The following is a 19,802-nucleotide window of genomic DNA, read 5'->3' on the forward strand; positions in this document are numbered from 1 at the left end:
ATGCCATTTTCCCTTACAAGTTCAGGCCTCAAAATACGTTTTTGTTGACAGCGGACAAACGTGCCCGGTCTGAGCAACTATCTCGGCATACAAATTAAGTCTCACGGCGGACACACCAGTTTTAGCGTCGATCGTCTACTTTATCTTGATAATTCTTCGTCATTTGAGAACTATAGCTACGGTTTAGAAGGTTGTTTTAGAATTTCAGCGAAGTCACTCTGAAACTCTGAAAGGCTTTCATCAGACCAACGACGTGCGCTTGAAGAGTCAAAGCGCCTTGTAGCCGTTTAATACGCCGCATAACTGATTAACTGCCACCGAGTGAGGTCGTGTTGCTTCTTGCGTCACAATGCTCTGGGCACGAGTCGGAAAATTTCTGCACTAATGCTACTATTCTCTGCTGTGCAAAGTTTCACTAGGCTTTTTTCTTTTGGTTTATTTAAATTGCATGTCATGTGAGCGAAAGTGAATTTTCCCTGAGCCTTTTCATTCTTACTGTAATACAAAAACTTAACAAATTTTGCTGTATCTTGCTGTAATAACCTACTCCAGGGTTACTCAACTAATCTTAACAAAAGTCCAGTTTGACAAGTTGAATATTTTTAGCGGGCCGGTGAATAGGTTATTTCACACGCAACCATGAAAGTTAAACTATCTGTACCAAACCACTTTTTTAGGAGAAAGTGTTAAGGAGTCTGGGAGTCGAAGCCCCCCAGCAACTAGGATAAGTATGATGCAGTAAAAATTGCTTCCTCCCAGTAGAAATCTGTTTAAAGAAGCCCTGAAACATGGCAATGAGGTCATTCTTCCAAAAGCTCAAGGTCCACCATCATAGGCGCCGGGTTTTGAAAATTGCCGGGGAGGGCAAACTTTCTAGCTGACTGATTGCTTACATTCAAAATGCTGATGTTTGTTTGTCAGCATTGATGTTTTTTGCGTCTATATGCCATTGTATATCGCCAAGCTTTATAATGTACGCTCAGGCCTCGAAATTCACGGCGGACATCGGACATGTCCGCCGTCTCAGCATGTGATGTCCGCGAGAAGTACCATCTAGATCGGTCATATTTGTCCGCCGAGAAATAACGCAGGAACTAGCGATACAAATCGTCATTGCATAGCACGAACAATTGTTGCGATAATATAATTTCCAGTGCATTCTAGCGCGCATCTAGAAAATGTGAATATGATACTGTATCCCTTAGCTTCCATTTAAGGAAAAAAAACTTTCGATTTTTACATTGCTTCAACGATTGATGACATTGAATCAGCGTAATAAAGGTGAATTCTTTGCTAAGAATTGATAGGAGTACAGGTACTTCTACACCAGGGGTCACCAAACTTTTTTCTCTGAGGGTTAGGGTTACTCATCGGATTGCTGCGAGATTACAGCTGCGAGCCGGATGCAAATTGCGAAAAGATATACAACTATTTAGAATCCCCATTGACTTAAATTGTCCAAATCCTTCTGCTTATGATGTCTATTGTCTAGTCTGGCTGGTATGGTTTGCCTAAACAGAGATATCGCACTGATCAAACATTGGTGTTTTGAACAACAAAGTTTGTGATGTCATAAGAAGAAACAATATGGAAAATCATTATTTAGCACTTAGCAGGACAAGCAAGTTGCGTGTAGCTCAACAGCAACGTCAGTCCTTTACAAAAAGTTTGGTAACTTTTTTCCTTAACAGTTGTAGTGCAGCTGTTATTTCCGCAACACGTAGCGGGCCGGTTCTGGCCCGCGAGCCGTAGTTTGGTTACCCCTGTTCTACACTAATCACGCGCAATTAAGTTCAAGTTTTACATGACAATGTCTGGCTTTGATCTCCGAGTAATAATGATACTGCAAGTTGATTACTAAATTAGATTATACAAGTAGGCTATTACAGCAAGATGCAACAAAATTTGTTAAGTTTTGGTATTACAGTAAGAAAGAAAAGACCCAAGGAAAGTTCACTTTCGCTCACATGACACGCAAAAATAAACTTAAAGAAAAAAGCCTGTGAAACTTTGCACAGCAGAAAATAGTAGCGTTAGTGTAGAAATTTTCCGACTCCTGCCCAGAGCATTGTGACGCAATAAGCCACACGACCTCGTTCGATGGAAGTTAATCAGTTATGTGACGTATTGACCAGCTACACAGCGCTTTGACTCTTCAAGCGCAAGTCGTTGGTCTGATGAAAGCCTTTCAGAGTGACTTTACTGAAATTTTAAAAAGCCTTCTAAAACCGTAGTTATAGTTCTGAAATGGCGAAGAATTATTAACAAGATAAAGTGAATAATCATAACGATCGACGGCTAAAACTGGTGTGTCAGCTGTGAGACTTAATTTGTCCGCCGAGATAGCTGCTCAGACCGGACACGTTTGTCCACTGTCAACAAAAACGAATTTCGAGGCCTGTAGGCTACTTCCAATTATATGCTGGTCAATTTGAACTTTAGCTCTTAATACGCGTAGATACTAAACTGAGCAAACAGCACCTCGTTATTGACACTCCCAAGAAAAAACAAAGCAGAAGAAATCAAGAAAAACGTTTTTCAATCATTGTTACTAAGCTTCAACGGCACCATGCTGGCGTTTATCGGCTACCGTACTTCTCTTTCTTTTGTTATCTTAGGAGCAGCGCTCTTGTTGCAACAAGTAGATCTTTTAATTGAGATCGATCCGCAATGAAGGTCAAACTAACGCAAATCTGAACTTAGAAACATTTAATTTAGGATTTTTTAAAAAATAATTTGCGGGGGGGCAGCCACTCCGAGCTAAATTCACGGGGGGGGGGGCGCCGCCCCCCCGCCCCCTGGAGTTGGCATCTATGTCCAGTTGTCCACCATCAACACCCAGAAGGTCCGGATTCGGACCGCGGTCCGCCAGTTGAGCAGCCCTGGCCTACTCGTATTTATAATCTAATTTTGTAACCAACCTTGCCTTGTCAATATTACTACGGAGATCAAAGCCAGACATTGTGACGTAACACTTGAACTAAGTTGCGCGTGATTAGTTTTGAAGTACCTGCACTCCCATCGATTCTTAGCGAAGGATTCAGTTTTGTTACGCTGATTCACTGTTGTTACGCGGACAGCCGGATATGTTCGCCTTGAATTTCGAGGCCTGAAGTTGTTCAATAGTCTCCAACTCTCCAACATATCCATCAGTTCTTCAAATAAAAAGTATGAACGTTGGAAGAATTGAAACTATTGCATCACAAAGTAATTTTGCAAAAAATTATGATATTTGATTCGGTATTTTATCAACATGTAAATTCCACAAGAGCAAAATGAGCGGAGTCAAACACAAACATTAAGTGGCTGGAGCTGGGCCCTAAGTAAGCTAGGACAAAAGCTTTTAGTAATAAATCAAGATCCTGCATGAAAAATAATGTAGGGCTTGTAGGCTGCGTGTAGATTTATAACTAGGTAATTAACAAGTTTACTTTAGTTTTTAACTTGTATATTTTACAATGAAATGAAGCAATTTGGTGCCTAGTTGTATTACATCGAAGGTAGTTACAGCCAGGGGCGCAACTAGGGGGCTGTTTAGTCGGCATGACAGCCCCCTTTAAGATTTGCAACTTCAAGAAGAGGGATGACTAACTAGACTGAGACTTACGTACTACTCAACGTGTGTCCGTTCAAGCTACGTTCTATGCATACCAAACTTGTTTCACGATCAAGTCGCGTAAACCGCAATACAAAATATTAACAGACCGCCATTTATTCACACAAACTTGTGTCAATGGTTGAATAAAAACAAATGTAAATACATTGTACCTCTGTGAGGTTGGGATTAATGTAATAAAATTACGAACGAATTACGTAACGAATTTACGAGATTACGAGAATGAAGGTGGAGAAACTAAAAAAGAATTATTTTCCTTGAATTTCGTTTCTAAAATTTGATAAATTGGCTAACTTAGGATGCAACCTTATTAACCCACAAAACGAAACTGCAGCTGGCTTTATGCTAGTTTGATTTGTAGTTTTGTATGGTTGCAACTTCACACATTCTTTAACCAATTTTATAATGTTGGTATCAAAAAGACGGCAATTAAATTTTCTTTAAAATCTTGTCAAACTTGACGTGTATCCAGACCCTAAGATTGTGTGGACTACTTTTCAAAATGTGGGCCTGGAGAGCAAACAATTTGCTGCCTACTTTCGATAGTGCGGGAAACTTTTTTTGAGAGTGAGTAGCAAGCGCAGACAGAGCAAAACAGGTTGCTTCGCAGTTCGCACGTCACAGAATTGGATCATTGCGCTGTCAATTTACACTAGGCTAATATTCTAACAATCTAACTGTGATATATCCGCTTCTACAAATAATTGTTAGTTTTCTCTCTCGTTGCCGACCCCCTTTGATTTTTTCTAGTTGCGCCGCTGGTTACAGCCCTGCACCCATTCCTTACAGTGGGGAGACTTTTCTCGGTTGGAAAAGACCTGCTAATGCCAAAGCGGGTAGTAGCCTACTCAGTGACTCGCCTGTTGAAGTCTTCTTCTTCATCGTGTGTCACACGGCCAAAGCCCAGAGCATCACGCAGGCTCTTGCTCTATCGTTGAACTCGGCCAAATCCTGTGCAGAGCACCTTGCTTTTAGGTCAGGGCATTCGAGTAGATGTTGCATCGTTTGCTCCTGTCCGCATTTGCAACTTGTGCTCCCCATGGAATACTCCCAGTGTCTCATCAAGGTTTTACACCTGCCAATACCAGTTCTTAAGCGGTTGAGGCATCGCCAATACTTCCACGGTTCACGTTTTCCTGGAGGAAGGCTGTCCAAGTCTCCATGGGTGTAAGCTCCATATTGGCCAATGTCGGTCCGGCTGCCAGTCCCTCCTGCCATAGTTGAACCCGCACATTGGTGGCGACACCGTCTTGACCTAATGGGACAACTGAAGCAAGGAAACTTTTTCTTGACTTCAGACGCCTGTGTGCTGTTGAAGTGATTGTGCTTTTGAAAGATGCATAGGCTACATCTCACCTATAATGTGTTTTCTATAATGCCTTTGAAATGGCAGTGTAAAGGAATGATAGCCTGACTCGTTTTCAAAGCCGTTTTGACTTCACATGGTACTTGAATGGTGCTTCCTCGAGTCAGTTTAAGACAAAACTAGTGGTTGTGCACTATTTTTATCAACTGGTAACAATCTATTTTAATATCGTAGTACTAGTAATAGTAAAATTAGCATGTGCTACTTTTGGTCCAAGAAGGCAAGAATGCCCACATCTGGTTATACCTTTATGTATCATGGAACCAATCTGATTATTCCAACTTGTTCATTTATTATTAGATTGAAATGACAATACACGACTCCAAACATCTTAGTCATCGAGCCATACTTCTGCTAAAAAGACTGCAAGACTATGGAAACATACCAAGAAAAAAGATAAAGTTTTTGGTCAGTAGATGTCAGTGTTTAATTTCTAACTAGGTTTTTGAATTAAATTTTATTGACCAATCAAAAAATCTGAAAGTAATCAGAAAGATTGTTCACAATTACAATAACATTTCCGATCTCTAAATGTGGAATCAAATGCTGTTTTGTGCCCTTCATGTGTCATCACATAAATACAGTGCACCACATGTTATCACGTAAGTACAGTACACCATGTGATGACACATATGCACTGGCGCCGACTTACGGGGTTACGGGGTGGCCACGCCACCCCGTAACCGCTGTGGCGGGGTGGCAGCCACCTCGTTTAGGTTACATTACTTACTGCAAATAAATGTAATTTGAACGGACGTTTAAACCTTTTTTTTGATCATTGGTTTTCGCTTCAAGTCAACGTAAAGCAAGAGGTGAACCAATACAGTATTGCGAAGAAAATGGTTGTTTTTATCACAAGCATGATACTCGCGTAACATCAAGCAAGCTACGTGAAGATTACGCAACACGTGGCTACGAGTTTTTTCCTTGTTGTTGTTGCGATCGTTTTATTTGTTACTTGTCATAAGTCATTGTTACATTTGTTAGGTTTACAATGGGATTTATTAATCAATAAAATACGATCTTTCCATTGCCTCCCTCAAAAATATTTTTTGAAAATTTTTAAACTGCTCATAATATCGCTATAAATTATTCCAGCTATAAAATACTTGGAAATAAAATTATCTCGATGATTGATAGCTCCACCCCCTACATAAATATCTATTTTCAAATTTCATTAAAAAAATGCAATTTTCGAAACTTTTTGAGTTTTATTTAAAAAGTGCATTTAGTAAAGTAGTAGTTTTAACGTTCTGCAAATTTACACATTTACATGATTCTATTCGAGGAAAGCTACACCCCCTGCCAATTCCCAATAATAAAAGCAACCTTTTTCAATTGCTCAAGATTTTGCATTTTGAATTATTTTCCGATTTCAACTGGAGTGTACTGTCATCTACTTCATGCTTTAATTTCTACTTTGTTATCTACTTCATGCAGTAATATTGCATGTCAATGCGTGACAAACTGTGAGGCTGGAATTTATTGGTCTGACATAGGAGTTGTTTGTTACATCATAGAAAAAATTACGAAAAGTTGTCCAGTAAAAGTTTTCGCCGACATTCCAGTTTTATTCAGCTTAAAGATGCCAACGAAAAAGCGTTCAAAATTGCAGCCCTCCATTGAGTCATTTTTTGTTGCGTCTAGTGACTCTAGTCAGGATTTCAGCCAGCATGAAAGTGATCAAACGCCTGAACGAAACAAAAGTGTGCCACTGCCAAAAGGCGTTTGCACGAGCAGGATAATCGCTGTTGAAGGGAGAAGCTATCAAAAATCGTGAGGAGCGAATTCCCGTGGCTAGAATGCAATAGATGCAAAGGTAGAGCTTTCTGTTCGATTTGCAACTGCTTGATCTATTACAATCTATTACTTGATCTATCACGTAAGTCCTTCCATCACATTACAATGAAACAATTTCATTAATGCTTCCAAACGTGGTCTGCATTGTGAAAATATACTTATCGTTGCCTTCCACCACCTGCAAGGCGAAGCGATCGTTTAGTGCACTCAGGCGCATAAAAACTTACTTGCGATCTACCATGACAATTTGACCAGTTGAACTGACAGAGCTGCTGTTTGCAAAAATACTTTTGCCAAATGTTAAGTGTCAGAGCAGCAACATAACAATAAAATTCACTACATACCTACTGTGCTTTGTTTTAAAGTTGCTTTGTAAACTATCAAGCTACAAATCAGGTGTGAAAAGACAATTGCATCTACGAAACACGCTTAATAAAAATCAAACAAAAACATGCAGTTTGAAAGCTTTTAGGTTGCCATATTGTGCTATCCGCCATCATCATCATAATCCATCGTCGGTTTGTTCCCCACTAGTGGGGGTGGCCGATTGTTTCTGCGCAGCAATTGTCTTAATCCCTTTTCTCCATTTCACCCTGTCCCTTGCATCTTCCTCCTTCAGTCCGACTTTTTTAAACTCATCTTTCACTTGTTGTTTCCATGTTCTTCTTGGACGACCGCGTTTCCTCTTCCCATCCACCTTTAGATTTAGTGCCTTTCTAATAAAACTTCCTTCCTCCCTCCTTATCACATGTCCATACCATCTTACTCCATTTGCCCTTACCAGTTGGTCTATGGTCTCTCTCATCTCTAGCATATCCAACAATTCTTCAGTCCTTTTTTCCCTTCTTGTTTTCACCCCACACATTGCTCTCACCATTGACCTTTCCGTTCTTCTCAGGATTGCCAGTTCACTCTCTCTCAATACCCATGTCTCGCTACCATATAGCATTGCAGGCCGCACACAGCTCCGATATACTTTTCCTTTCATCCTTAGTGAAAATTTTCTGCCATGCAACATTTCCCCACATTCCCTGAACTTTGCCCAGCCCAATCTTGCCCTTGTTGTCACTGCTGCTTCACATCCACCACTTCCATTTATCCGATCACCCAGATAACAGAAGTCTGTCACTGTTTCTATGCCATGGCAGAACTCATCATCATGGCCTTCCACTTCATTCCTTTCTTTACTGCATTTCCCACAAACAAAACACTTCGCCAATCTTGTTGCGGCTCTCTTGACATTAGCACATCTTGCATGTACCCACTTTCCACATTCCTTGCATTGCATTGAATTTCTCATCACTCTCTTGCCACATATTCCACAGGGATCTACTTTGCTCTCAACAACTGTTCCTTCTGCTCCACTCACCATCACTTTTGTTTTTTCAAGATTCACCTTCATACCCTTGGCCATCCCGTGCAAAAATAAAAGTTGGCGCCTATGCACATACGTACAGTCGTACATTACACCATGTTTCATCATATAAGTGCACCTTGTGTCCAGACTTAGACAACTAGAATTTTTGTAGTCTTCCGAAATTAGATTAGAATTATATATAATTGGAGTACGATAATTTAAGCTTTTACAAATTAGACTAGGATTGGAATTAGAGCTACCCAAGTTTTCACAAATTAGAGTGGAATTTAAGCTACATTAGAATTAGTTGGACGCAGTTGTCACATATATTTTTTTAGTTGGATAAAAACGCCAATGTGACAACTCGCGATCAAAGTGTCATTCCACTATCACAACGCCAAAACCACTTACGTCATAATGTACACTACATTGTAACGTCAGTGAATTGATCAATTAATCGAATTTTTCATGACTTTGCTGCTCAAGGGAAGGAATGACACTTTTACCTTGATCGTTTTATTGCATTTTCTTTGTATAACGTTGATAAGAGCGCAGTATCCTTCCATTTGCCAAAAAATACTGTTGGACAAACTAAATTTTTTAGCAAAAGTGGAGATTGGATTTAAGAACGACAATTAGAGCAAACAAGTTTTTATACCGTATTAGATTACAATTATGGACATTTCGCTCTAATTTGTCGAATTGCAGAACTAGAATTATCCAGTCGTCCAAGTCTGTTTTTGTCATCACATAAGTGCACCATGTATCATCACAGAAGTGCACTATGTGTCATCATATGAGTACACCACTACACCATGTGTCATCGCATAAGTGCACCATGTGTCAGCACATAAGTACAGCTTGTGTCATCGCATAAGTGCACCATGTGTCATCACGTAAACACACCATGTGTCATCACATAAGTACACCATGTGTCATCATATAAGTACACCATGTGTCATCACATAAGTGCACCATGTTTCCTCACATAAGTACACCATATGTCATCACGTAAGTGCACCAACTGCACCATGTGTCGTCACATAAGTGCACCATGCATCATCACATAAGTGCGCCATGTATCATCACATAAGTGCGCCATGTTTCATCACATAAGTACACCATGTGTCATCACATAAGTGCACCATGTATCATCACATAAGTGCACCATGTTTAATCACATAAGTACACCATATGTCATCACGTAAGTGCACCAACTGCACCATGTGTCATCATATAAGTACACCATGTTTCATCATATAAGTACACCATATATCATCACATAAGTACACTATGTGTCATCACATAAGTGCACCATGTGTCATCACATAAGTACACACGCACCGATTTCCGGGGGCCTGGGGGTGGCGCCCCTGTAAATTAATGGTTGAAGGACAACAAAAATGGCCATTACAAGTGGTGTTTCAAAGATAAAATACTTCGCGAAAGAGATTTAGCTCATTTAAACGGACTTAAAGAATGCTGAAAGCGAAAAACAGCCTATGTTGCTCTTGCCCGCAACACAACAGCTGATCGTATGGCTTTCTCTGGAACATGAATTACTACTGAAATGCGCACGGCACGCTCAGTCGCTCACAGTACACTGCTCATCTTCCCCCGCCGTAAGGCACAACTTCTAAGTCAAAACGCGTTGTAGCGAAAAAGCGAATGTGAGGTTGAATGTTTTTTCTCATTTCCCGAGTTATCCAAATGTACGTTAGATTTTCTGTGACTTCAAACATGAAATCGATTTTATCAAAATTTATCGAGTTGCAACTACGACACAATGAACAATTACGTGAATACAGCTTAAAGAAAAAATGCATTTTCAGGGGTCAATCTTGACTTTTTTTTTCACTAGCCCACTGAACTAGTTGCTCCCCGTTTTCACTTGCCCGCACGATTTTTCACTAGTCCGACCAGTTTACTGACTTTTCACTTGTCTGATGACGTATTAAGATAAGTGTTTTGGCTTAGACTGAAACTAACAAAAGTAAAGCTTTCAGATTTCAGTACGCACAAGAGAGCAACAATACGCACAAAAACACCTGCTCGTACTACAGACGCAAACAATGCAATTTTAAAACATAAAAAATAAATGTGGCATGATGTGTGCTTAATATTTATTTATGTTGTAATATTACATTGTGTGCATCTGTAGAACGAGATGACACGCCACTCGCTAGGCTGGTACAATTCATAATATTCGTTCACTGTTAAAAGAAGTGGACTAATTGGATAGATTGTGTTTGGTTAGGCCTCTACTGTCTGGCTTGTTGGGTCAGCATAACTCTTTAGGTCACGGAGGCACACAATCTTTTCAACTACGACAAGGTAGCAATCCAACGAGGGAAAAAAACAAAAAAAGTAGTCACATGCTCAGTTGACCGACTTTGCAGCCTTCTTTGTGCAATTTCGCCTCTGGCAAATAAATTTTTGCAGTATTTCAGAGTGACGTCGCCAATCGCCATTTTGTAAATCAAAGCTTTTCACTGTCTAATATTTTCACTAGCCCCACGGACTAGTACTGCAACATTTCTACTAGTCTGCGCGAATTTTCACTAGCCATTGGCTTGCGGACTAGCGTTAAGATCGAACCCTGATTTTTCAAAACTGTCATTCGTGTTTTGCTTCAATAAGCACTGAATTGATGTATATATTTTCACAATACATTAACAATTATGAGAAAGCTGCACTATCGTACTATATACTCTAGTATAGGTCGATCTCATGTATATGTCGTGTTAGAAAGCCTCTACAGTCTACAAGTATGCGAAACTGCCAAGATTAAGCTCTGCAAGAAACTTTCCCAGTCCGAGGATAAATATTCAACCAATCAATCTAATTTTCCGAAAAAATTTCACCTGTGGTTGTGAAAAGGATAGTTTTATAACAAATGGTTATGAAATTTAAAAGAATGTGAAGTAAAACCATTTATTTCTTCTTACCAAATCATAAACAGCAAAACAAAAATGTCAAACAATGGCATAACTGCCACACAATAGTCTTGCAGCTAACTTATCACAAAAAATGCCAAAAAACTGCCATACTGTAACTAACTGCCAAACCATTTTTTTTCTTTCCAAAACACGTAAAAAAAGACCAAATGTCTGAAATTTGGCAGTAAAACTGCCAAACTGGCAACCCTGGTTCTGTAGTTGCGCAGTGTTAAAATTTCGCCAATCGCGAAACTTGCTATCGCCATCTAGCGGTTGCTGTTTTGAACTTTTATTTGTCACATGGCAGCTACATGTCTTTCCTGGCTTAAAGACTTTTATTCAATCTGTCTCAACCGCTACACAATTCCTAAGATATGGCGGAAGGCCAGTGTGATTGCCCTACCCAAACCAAAAAAACCGTTGGACGACCCCAAGAGCTATCGTCCTATTTCTCTCCTCTGTGTCCCCTACAAGATTCTTAAGCGGCTCATTATGACACGCCTTGAACCAGTCATTGATCCGCAACTTCCCGCAGAACAAGCTGGCTTCCGCCATTGGTGTTGTACAACTGATCAAACAACTAAATTGACCAATGACATAAAGGATAGTTTCGAGAGGGGAAATAAAGCCGGTGTCATATTAGTATCTAGACTTAACGGCTGCTTACGACACAGTGTGGCACCAAGGCCTAGTGCTTAAACTCCTACAAAAAATTCCTGACAAACAACTTGTTTGCTTTCTTGCTAGCATTATAGCAAACCGCTCATTTGTGTTGAAAACTAGCGACGGACAATCCAGCTGCCCCGTCGTCTAAGGAATGGAGTTCCTCAAGGATCTTGCTTAGCACCCATGATATTCAATATTTATATTACTTATGAGCGACATTCCCCAGACAAAGTCCACACAGTACAGCTATGCAGACGATTTGGCCCTACTATATACAAACAAAAATTGGACTAAGGTAGAGGATGTCCTCACCGAGGATATGAAGCTGATCTCACAATACCTAAAGGACTGGAGACTAAAACTCAGCACAGTTAAAACCACCATCACATCTTTCCACCTCAACAACAAGGAAGCTGGCCGCCAGTTACGAGTCCCCCTAGATGGAACCCTTATCCGACATGACCCCTGCCCTACATATCTGGGAGTGACCTTGGATCGGCAACTCGTGTATAAAAAACACTGTGACTCAGTTCGTGCCAAAGCATCAGCAAGAAACAACCTTCTCAGATGTCTAGTTGGGTCGACTTGGGGATCCAAAACCCCAACACTGCGCACTAGTACCCTAGCGCTTGTGTACAGTGCTGCTGAATATGCTTCTCCAGTCTGGTGCCGCAGCACACACGCAGGAAAAGTAGATATCGCCCTTAACGACACCATGCGCATAATCACTGGATGCCTGCGTCCAACTCCTACAGACTTACTACCAGTGCTTTCAGGCATCGCCCCACCAAAACTACGCAGAGAGAATTCTACCATACGGCTTGCATTAAAGGCAGAGGTCAATGATCGCCATCTCCTCCACAATGTAGTCCTTGACGCACAACAGCTTACACGTCAACGCCTGCCTTCCAGGCGCCCTTTTTCTCGACACGATGTGGCGCTTCATGAAGGTCACTTCGACCTGATGAAGTCATGGAGAGACCGCTGGGAAACCATCTCACGGCCCAACCAGTTCCAAGTCACACCAGACACTACGGTACCACCTGGCTCAGACCTGCCAAGAAAAGAATGGGTAACTCTGAATCGCCTCCGTACTGGTGTTGGTCGCTTCAAGCACAATATGTTTACCTGGGGATTGTGTGACTCACTGTCCAGTGTTTCGACCTGAAGAACATGTGAATCTCATAGACCCTGATATGAAGACACTGCTCTGGTTGCAACAATTGGGAGATGTTACCTGAATTGCTGCCTCATAACCAAGAAGAAGAAGTTTTCAATTCAAAGCTAGCTGAAGATGCTATTACTATAGCGAAATCGATTCTTAACTTAATAAATTACACTAAGAGGTTAGATTGTTGTGCAAATGCCAGCATTTGATGAATGCAAATTAGCAGTACCAATTTGATTTGGGAAAGGATTTTTGGGCTCGGTGAAACATTTGCTTATTGCTGAAGTCTGAAAAGCGGTTTTGGTCTAATTTTTAGTGCAGAAATAGGGATAGCAATCTTCTTACCTGTGCCATTTCAGTTTGTGAGTTTAAACAAATATTAGCCTGTTTATTTTAAAATTTGTGTTTCGGGTTATTTTACTAAATATTCGTGGTTAGGGAAATCACAATATATCTTGAGTTAATTGCTTGTCAAGATTTTACTAACCGAATTTCTTAATTGTTTAGAATTTCCTGAAGAATAGCCTGCAAGTTCGAGATGATACATTGACTGAGGAAGTCTGGAATGCCTTTTCTAGTTCAACTAAACCAGTTGACATTGTTTCAGGTAGTCTTTGTTGCTCTGTCAGTAGAGGTCACTAATTACACTGTTTAACACAAATTTTGTTTGGCTACTTTTTTAATGCGCTTCTATGTATTTTTGGGTGCTGAGTTCAAAAATCCTGGCGGTTTTATCATACCATCGTTCCTTCTTGAGATATTCAATCTTTTTTTGGTTTCATCTAATGTACTGGTGGCTGTAAATAACGAATGGTGTTAGATAGGCCAGGAGCAGCAGATAATGAGATCTTTAGAAATGCGGCAGCTGAAGTTTTGGGTCACATCATAAAGAACCATAGAGAAATAAAACAAACTAACTTCAGCCGGTTTAACATGATGAATTACATACACAAATATAGCATGATTAAAAATAAACTTTAACGTTTTCGACACGTACGTGTGTCCTCATCAGGAATTACATATGTGCAATATACATAAAATTAAATTGTAAGGTAAATTTGACTTTGCACTATCACTATAACTGTATACTAACGACACTCCAGCCTGAAAAGCACAAACTGAACGAGTGACACAGGAATGATTACAAGTAAATTATACGGTGGAAAACAGATCACATGAGGTGTAAACTACAGGCATTTGACAAACAATTTAGAACACACACAAGAGGAACCATGAGCCACAGGCGTGTATCTGATATCACGTGTAGTCGATGAGCCATAGGCATGTAATCCGTCTCACAACCGGCAGGCGTGTAACTGCCGGTTGAGAGACAGATTATTACGTTTGATTCTTAAGGCTTGCCATGATCCTTAGTCTAAAATTCAGATCTGCCTCGAGAGATGATTTTAAATTGGTCGATCGAGACATTGTCAGTGCACGTTTCACAAGAGGCGATGTACTTTTAATTGCACTTTTGGTTGTTAAGTTTGGGTTTAAGTGCTCCCCGGCCCTTGTCAACAAATGTCTGGTTGACATACCAATGTATGTCCAGGGGTCGATCTTAACTTTTTTTTTCACTAGCCCACCGGACTAGTTGCTCCCCGTTTTTACTAGCCTGCATGATTTTTCACTAGTCCCACCAGTTTACTGACTTTTCACTTGTCTGATGACGTATTAAGCTGGGTTTAGACTACGTGGGTTTTCCGTGCGTAAGCACTCCGACAATACGCATCGCTCGATCCATCACACACAAGTGATTGGGACCGTTTACATTGCGTACGTATTTCGTGCGTTCGGTCTCAGACAATCGCAAGCCGTCGCAAGCGATCCGAACTGAGTGGAAGCTGAAGCTGTCGCAACGGATCCTAGGTCGCGTATTTGCTAAGTCAGTCTAGGTAGTTTTGCGAAAAAACACCAAGGTAGGTTAGTTTTTTGTGAAGTATTGATAGAAAAATTGCTTTTTACATCAAAAGTGACTTGTTGGGCAGATTGTGCTGAAGTTTAGACTTTTTGAAAGGGTTTTATTGTATTTTTAAGCAAGATAGTTGCCTCTCAGTAGTGTTTTTTCTTGGTCAAACTTAATTTATTTTTCATTCTTCATGGTTTAGGCCACCGTTTTGAACTTTACTTTCGATAGATTGTTACACATAAAAAAATCTAGGCTATGATTATGAAAGTTATGAAGTAAAACCAACCAATCAACCAGTGATCACCATGCTTATGTCATTATGAGAGGCTACCATAACCAGAAGGTGAGTAAAATGACTAGTTGACTATCAAGTTCCTACTACCTAAATGTTATTTTAAAGTATGAAGCTAATGATCATATCAAATAGCCTACCTATTCTATATTTGAAAGTGCTGATTATTTCACTTTAAACCATTATGGTTTTGCCACCTTTTGTTTTTGCTGGCTTTATTGCTGTTTGGTTTGGTTTTTGAATCTTTATCCTCTGACTGAAAAATCCTTGATAGGTTATTCCTGGTAGTTTCGCATGCCGGTACTTGTAGAGGCTTTTGACACAATATCACTTGATTTGCGTTTCAGCAAAGAAAAATGAATTCAATTGAAGGCATATTTAACATTTAAAAGTCATCGCAAACACACAAACATGCTAGGTATGTCCAGTGGCAGATCTATAAAAATATTTGGGGGGGCCACCAAAGTTTAAAACAAATGAAAATTTGTAATACAACATAGACAATGCAAAAGTTCTGAGATGCTTGTCCCCCATAAAAGTTTACCTTGCTTTGGTGACGTTTCATGCACTTTAAGGCCTAATAATGTATATTTTGTATCAAGACACACACTTTATATTTGACCATTGACCAAGTTCATTAAAAGTGGACTTCTGTAGAAGTTTGTATCACAAATCTTGATTTTAAATTGAAGCTTTGTTTTAAACATTTTATTTTTATCATGGTCACAAAGAGTGATTGGTGTTTTGAAGGTTTGTATAGTGCTGTGTTGGCTTTTAATAGAATTTTGAAAATTTGCTGATGTGGTCCAAACTTGGTACTGCTAATTTGCATTCATCAAATGCTGGCATTTGCACAACAATCTAACCTCTTAGTGTAATTTATTAAGTTAAGAATCGATTTCGCTATATCATAGTAATAGCATCTTCAGCTTATTCAAATAAACTTCCCTTATAGTGTAGGCCTACATGGCACATTTCACCTCATACATTGAAATAGGCCAAATTAATTGTCAACTAGTTGAGTGAGCAATTTGTTTGTAAATTACTGCTATGCCGTTCCTAATTATACAACCTAGTTTATATTGGTTTGTTGTGGGATGATACTTCGGCCCCAGAACCTCATACAATGATAATCTTATTCCAAATGCATATCTTGAGCATACTGCATAAAAACAAAGTGTAGCTGATAGTTGATACAATTGCCATTATTACCAAACAGTGCGAACACTATTTTGGCTTGTCCATTGTTCTTTGTAGACAAAATAAAGTAATATTCTTTCTCAGAGGTTTATAGGCTATGTCTCTCAGTCACATTTTGCTATGAAGATAAAAAGTGCATTCATGTGTGTCTTTGTTGATTGTAATTTGATTTGTTTTGCAGATATGTTTGTGGTCTTATCGGACTCATGATGATTCTTCTGCTGTTGAAATTTGAAGTCTTGCACTTTCTACATAAATATGAAGTCCATGATAAAGAATTTGAACTGCATAATCATTGTACTGTCATAGACATGTTTATACTATATCAGAATTAATACATTACACCTACTCTAGTATGATACAATATTTCAAAAGTATACATGTAGACTTGAGGTGTACGTTTGCTCATAGCCTATTTCATTTTGTTTTTGTATTTCAGTTTTGAAGTTATGGGTTTTTATGGTTACTTTGACTATGTGTTTTATTACAATCACTTTTAAAATTAATTATTCTGAAGTCATTTGTTCTTATGATTACTTTGAATGTGCATTTCATTACAATCACCCTTAAAGGAATTTGGTGGTAAGAACACACACATAACATATCATGTTATATTATAGTATGTGTACTTAGGCATTACAATTGATTTGACAAAAGTATAATATTAACTGACATTATTCCATACATGTGTGACACAAACATGTCAATATAGAATATTGTAATTGCCATCATTAGGCAGATTAACACAAGAGAATTTGTTTACTGAAAATTATTTGTTGTGATGAATAACTGCCATTGCTGGCCTATAGATTTGTTGATAAACAGCCAAAAATTGTCAACTATAATGGTGGTTTATTATTATCAACATTGCTATTACAAAGAATTCTTTGTCCATATTTGTCATTGTTGTGACTTTGCAACCTTTTTAATTCTGTTCGTGCTATTTTATTTGCTTCTACCAAATTTGTAGCATCTACTTTTTTCATTATTTGTGCATCAGCCTATAAACAAGTATACAGAAAACTGCCAACATGCAAAAATACTATGTTAGTTTTGATTCGCTGGTGACAAATAAAGTTGAATTGCATTCAGTTTTTTTGTTTGTTTTAGCCTATTAATATTTAATGAAAGCAGAAAATAAACAGCTACGGTATTAAACTATAGCCTGTCATAATATCAGAAAATTTAGTCCGTCACAAATGGTAGTGATCTGTGAGATCTCATACACCCTGAATTGTATAGTGTATATTTACACAAATATACAATTGCATTGCTCAGTGGTTTACATTGCCGGCATTTTTAGTGCTCTTTATGCTGAGTGCAAAGTAGGAAATCAATTTTTAGCAGTAGACTTGTGGTATCGTTGTAACTTTTAACATTTAAATAAAGAAACCAATCTACTAAACAGCCAACGAAGAATTCAAAGTTATTCCTCAAAGGTTATAAAACAAGAAAGGTTGTTGAACAAAGATACCAAGGTCAGGGGTAAAATGGTTGGAATGCAAGGTCAATCTAATCAAAAAATATATAGCCCAGAAATAGACAGTTTAGTTTTCGAAGTGTTTGCTAAACATGAGTTTAGAATCCAAGGTTATTCTAAAAACATAGCCTGCCTAAAAATTCTAGTGGTACACTCTTGGTGTTGGTCCACATGTAACAAAGTTTATTTTAACACAAGAACCCACTCAGTGCAATTAAATGTATCTGGCATTGCTTTAAAAATCTGGATGCCACTCTGCACTTCATATTGATAAGTAATTTTTTTTTGGCTTTTCCATTCGCAATATATGATCCTCAAAAGTGTTCTACTTTGATATCACTGTGTGCTAATAGCTAGTGTAGTCTAGGGTTTAATTACTTGTGTTATGAGCTTGTTTCTTTCTGTGAAAGTCATTTGTGCAGAGGAAGTAAAACTCAACATGTATTGTAATGATCACATTGACAGAACTGATGTCAACTAGATCAGCTGATTGACATCAATGTAGGGGAATAACCTATATTTTCAAAGTGACGTAACGCTGTACGCATGAAAACCGCAAGTAGTGTAAACGCGAGCTGTTTGGGACAACACACACGTAAATCGCAACGCAACAAAACCGCACGTAAAACGCACGTAGTGTAAACCCAGCTTTAAGATAAGTGTTTTGGCTTAGACTGAAACTAACTAAAGTACAGGCTTTCAGATTTCAGTACGCACAAGAGAGCAACAATACGCACAAAAACACCTTCTCGTACTACAGACGCAAACATTGCAATTTTAAAACATAAAACATAAAAATTAAATGTGGCATGCCGTGTGCTTAATATTTATTTATGTTTTAATATTACATTGTGTGCATCTGTAGTACGAGATGACACGCCACTCGCCAGGGTGGTACAATACATAATATTCGTTCACTATCAAAAAATGTGGACTATTGGATGGATTGCGTTTGGTTAGGCCTCTACCGTCAGACCTGTCTGGCTTGTTGGGTCAGCATAACTCTTTAGGTCACGGAGGCAAACGAGCTCTTCAACTACGACAAGGTAGCAATCCAAAGAAGAGGGAAAATAATGAATTAAAGTCAAATAAAATATTGTTTGTAAAAATGTTCAAGCTTGGAGACGTATTAATATTACACAATTACACAGTGACAACAAGCTCTTCTTTGCTGTCAATATTTTCACTAGCCAATCGGACTAGTACTGCCACATTTCTACGAGTCCGCGCAAATTTTCACTAGCCATTAGCTAGCGGACTAGCGTTAAGATCGAACTCTGATGTCTGGTTTGCGTCACGCAAACAACTAAATTTATACGCAACATTCGAAGAAAGAGCAAAGGGGTTAGGCGACTTCAGTTTAAACTATTGGTGCACTTTAACCACTTCACTTCGGCGTATGGCGAGCTGCGATTGTAACCCGTGACGGCATTTTTTTCTTTTTTGCCTCGCATTGCTGTTTTATTGCGCAGCCGCAGTGGTGTCTTGTTTAGAGCTAACATTGTCAGTGATTGGCATTTAATTTTACATAGAAATGAAACAACACTTTGAAAAATTAATGCAGCAATGGTGTTTTATACAAAAACAAATATTGTCAGTGATTTTAGACGGAAATAAAACAAAACTTTGAAAAACAAACGCAACAGTGGTATTTTGTAAAAAAAGAAAACATTGTCAGTGATTTTACACGGAAATAAAACAACACTTTGAAAAATGAATGTAGTGGTGGTGTTTTGTACAAAAGAAAACATTGTCAGCGATTGGCATCTAACCACCCTGGTCTTTTACACAGAAATACAATAAAAACAACACTTTGAAAAATCACTCAATAATTTATTTTGGTATGGTAGTCTTTGAAGCATGGTGAAGGGCAAAGCGTCACCTCGCACTTATCACATTGATATTTCGTTTCTCTTCTTCGACCGTTTTTCAAGCACACAACACACCTTTTGTAGTTTGAATTTGATTTAGAGGGTGCATTCAACTCCAAAAAATGTCCGTCTTTAGCT

General features: G+C 38.9%; 1 protein-coding gene across 3 annotated transcripts in view; it reads left to right on the forward strand.

Annotated features, from left to right (window-relative positions):
* Positions 1 to 19,802, forward strand: part of LOC145770433 (cell growth-regulating nucleolar protein-like) — an 81,692-nt gene that overhangs the window by 18,901 nt on the left and 42,989 nt on the right. For all 3 annotated transcript variants that reach the window (XM_082582076.1, XM_082582079.1, XM_082582077.1), the window contains 2 exons: positions 5,283 to 5,390; positions 13,420 to 13,519. In XM_082582076.1, coding sequence (XP_082438202.1) covers positions 5,283 to 5,390; positions 13,420 to 13,519 — 208 coding nt within the window. The remainder of the gene's footprint in view (positions 1 to 5,282; positions 5,391 to 13,419; positions 13,520 to 19,802) is intronic.

This window comes from Aplidium turbinatum, chromosome 5, assembly GCF_918807975.1.
Source record: "Aplidium turbinatum chromosome 5, kaAplTurb1.1, whole genome shotgun sequence".
NCBI classification, from domain to species: domain Eukaryota; kingdom Metazoa; phylum Chordata; class Ascidiacea; order Aplousobranchia; family Polyclinidae; genus Aplidium; species Aplidium turbinatum.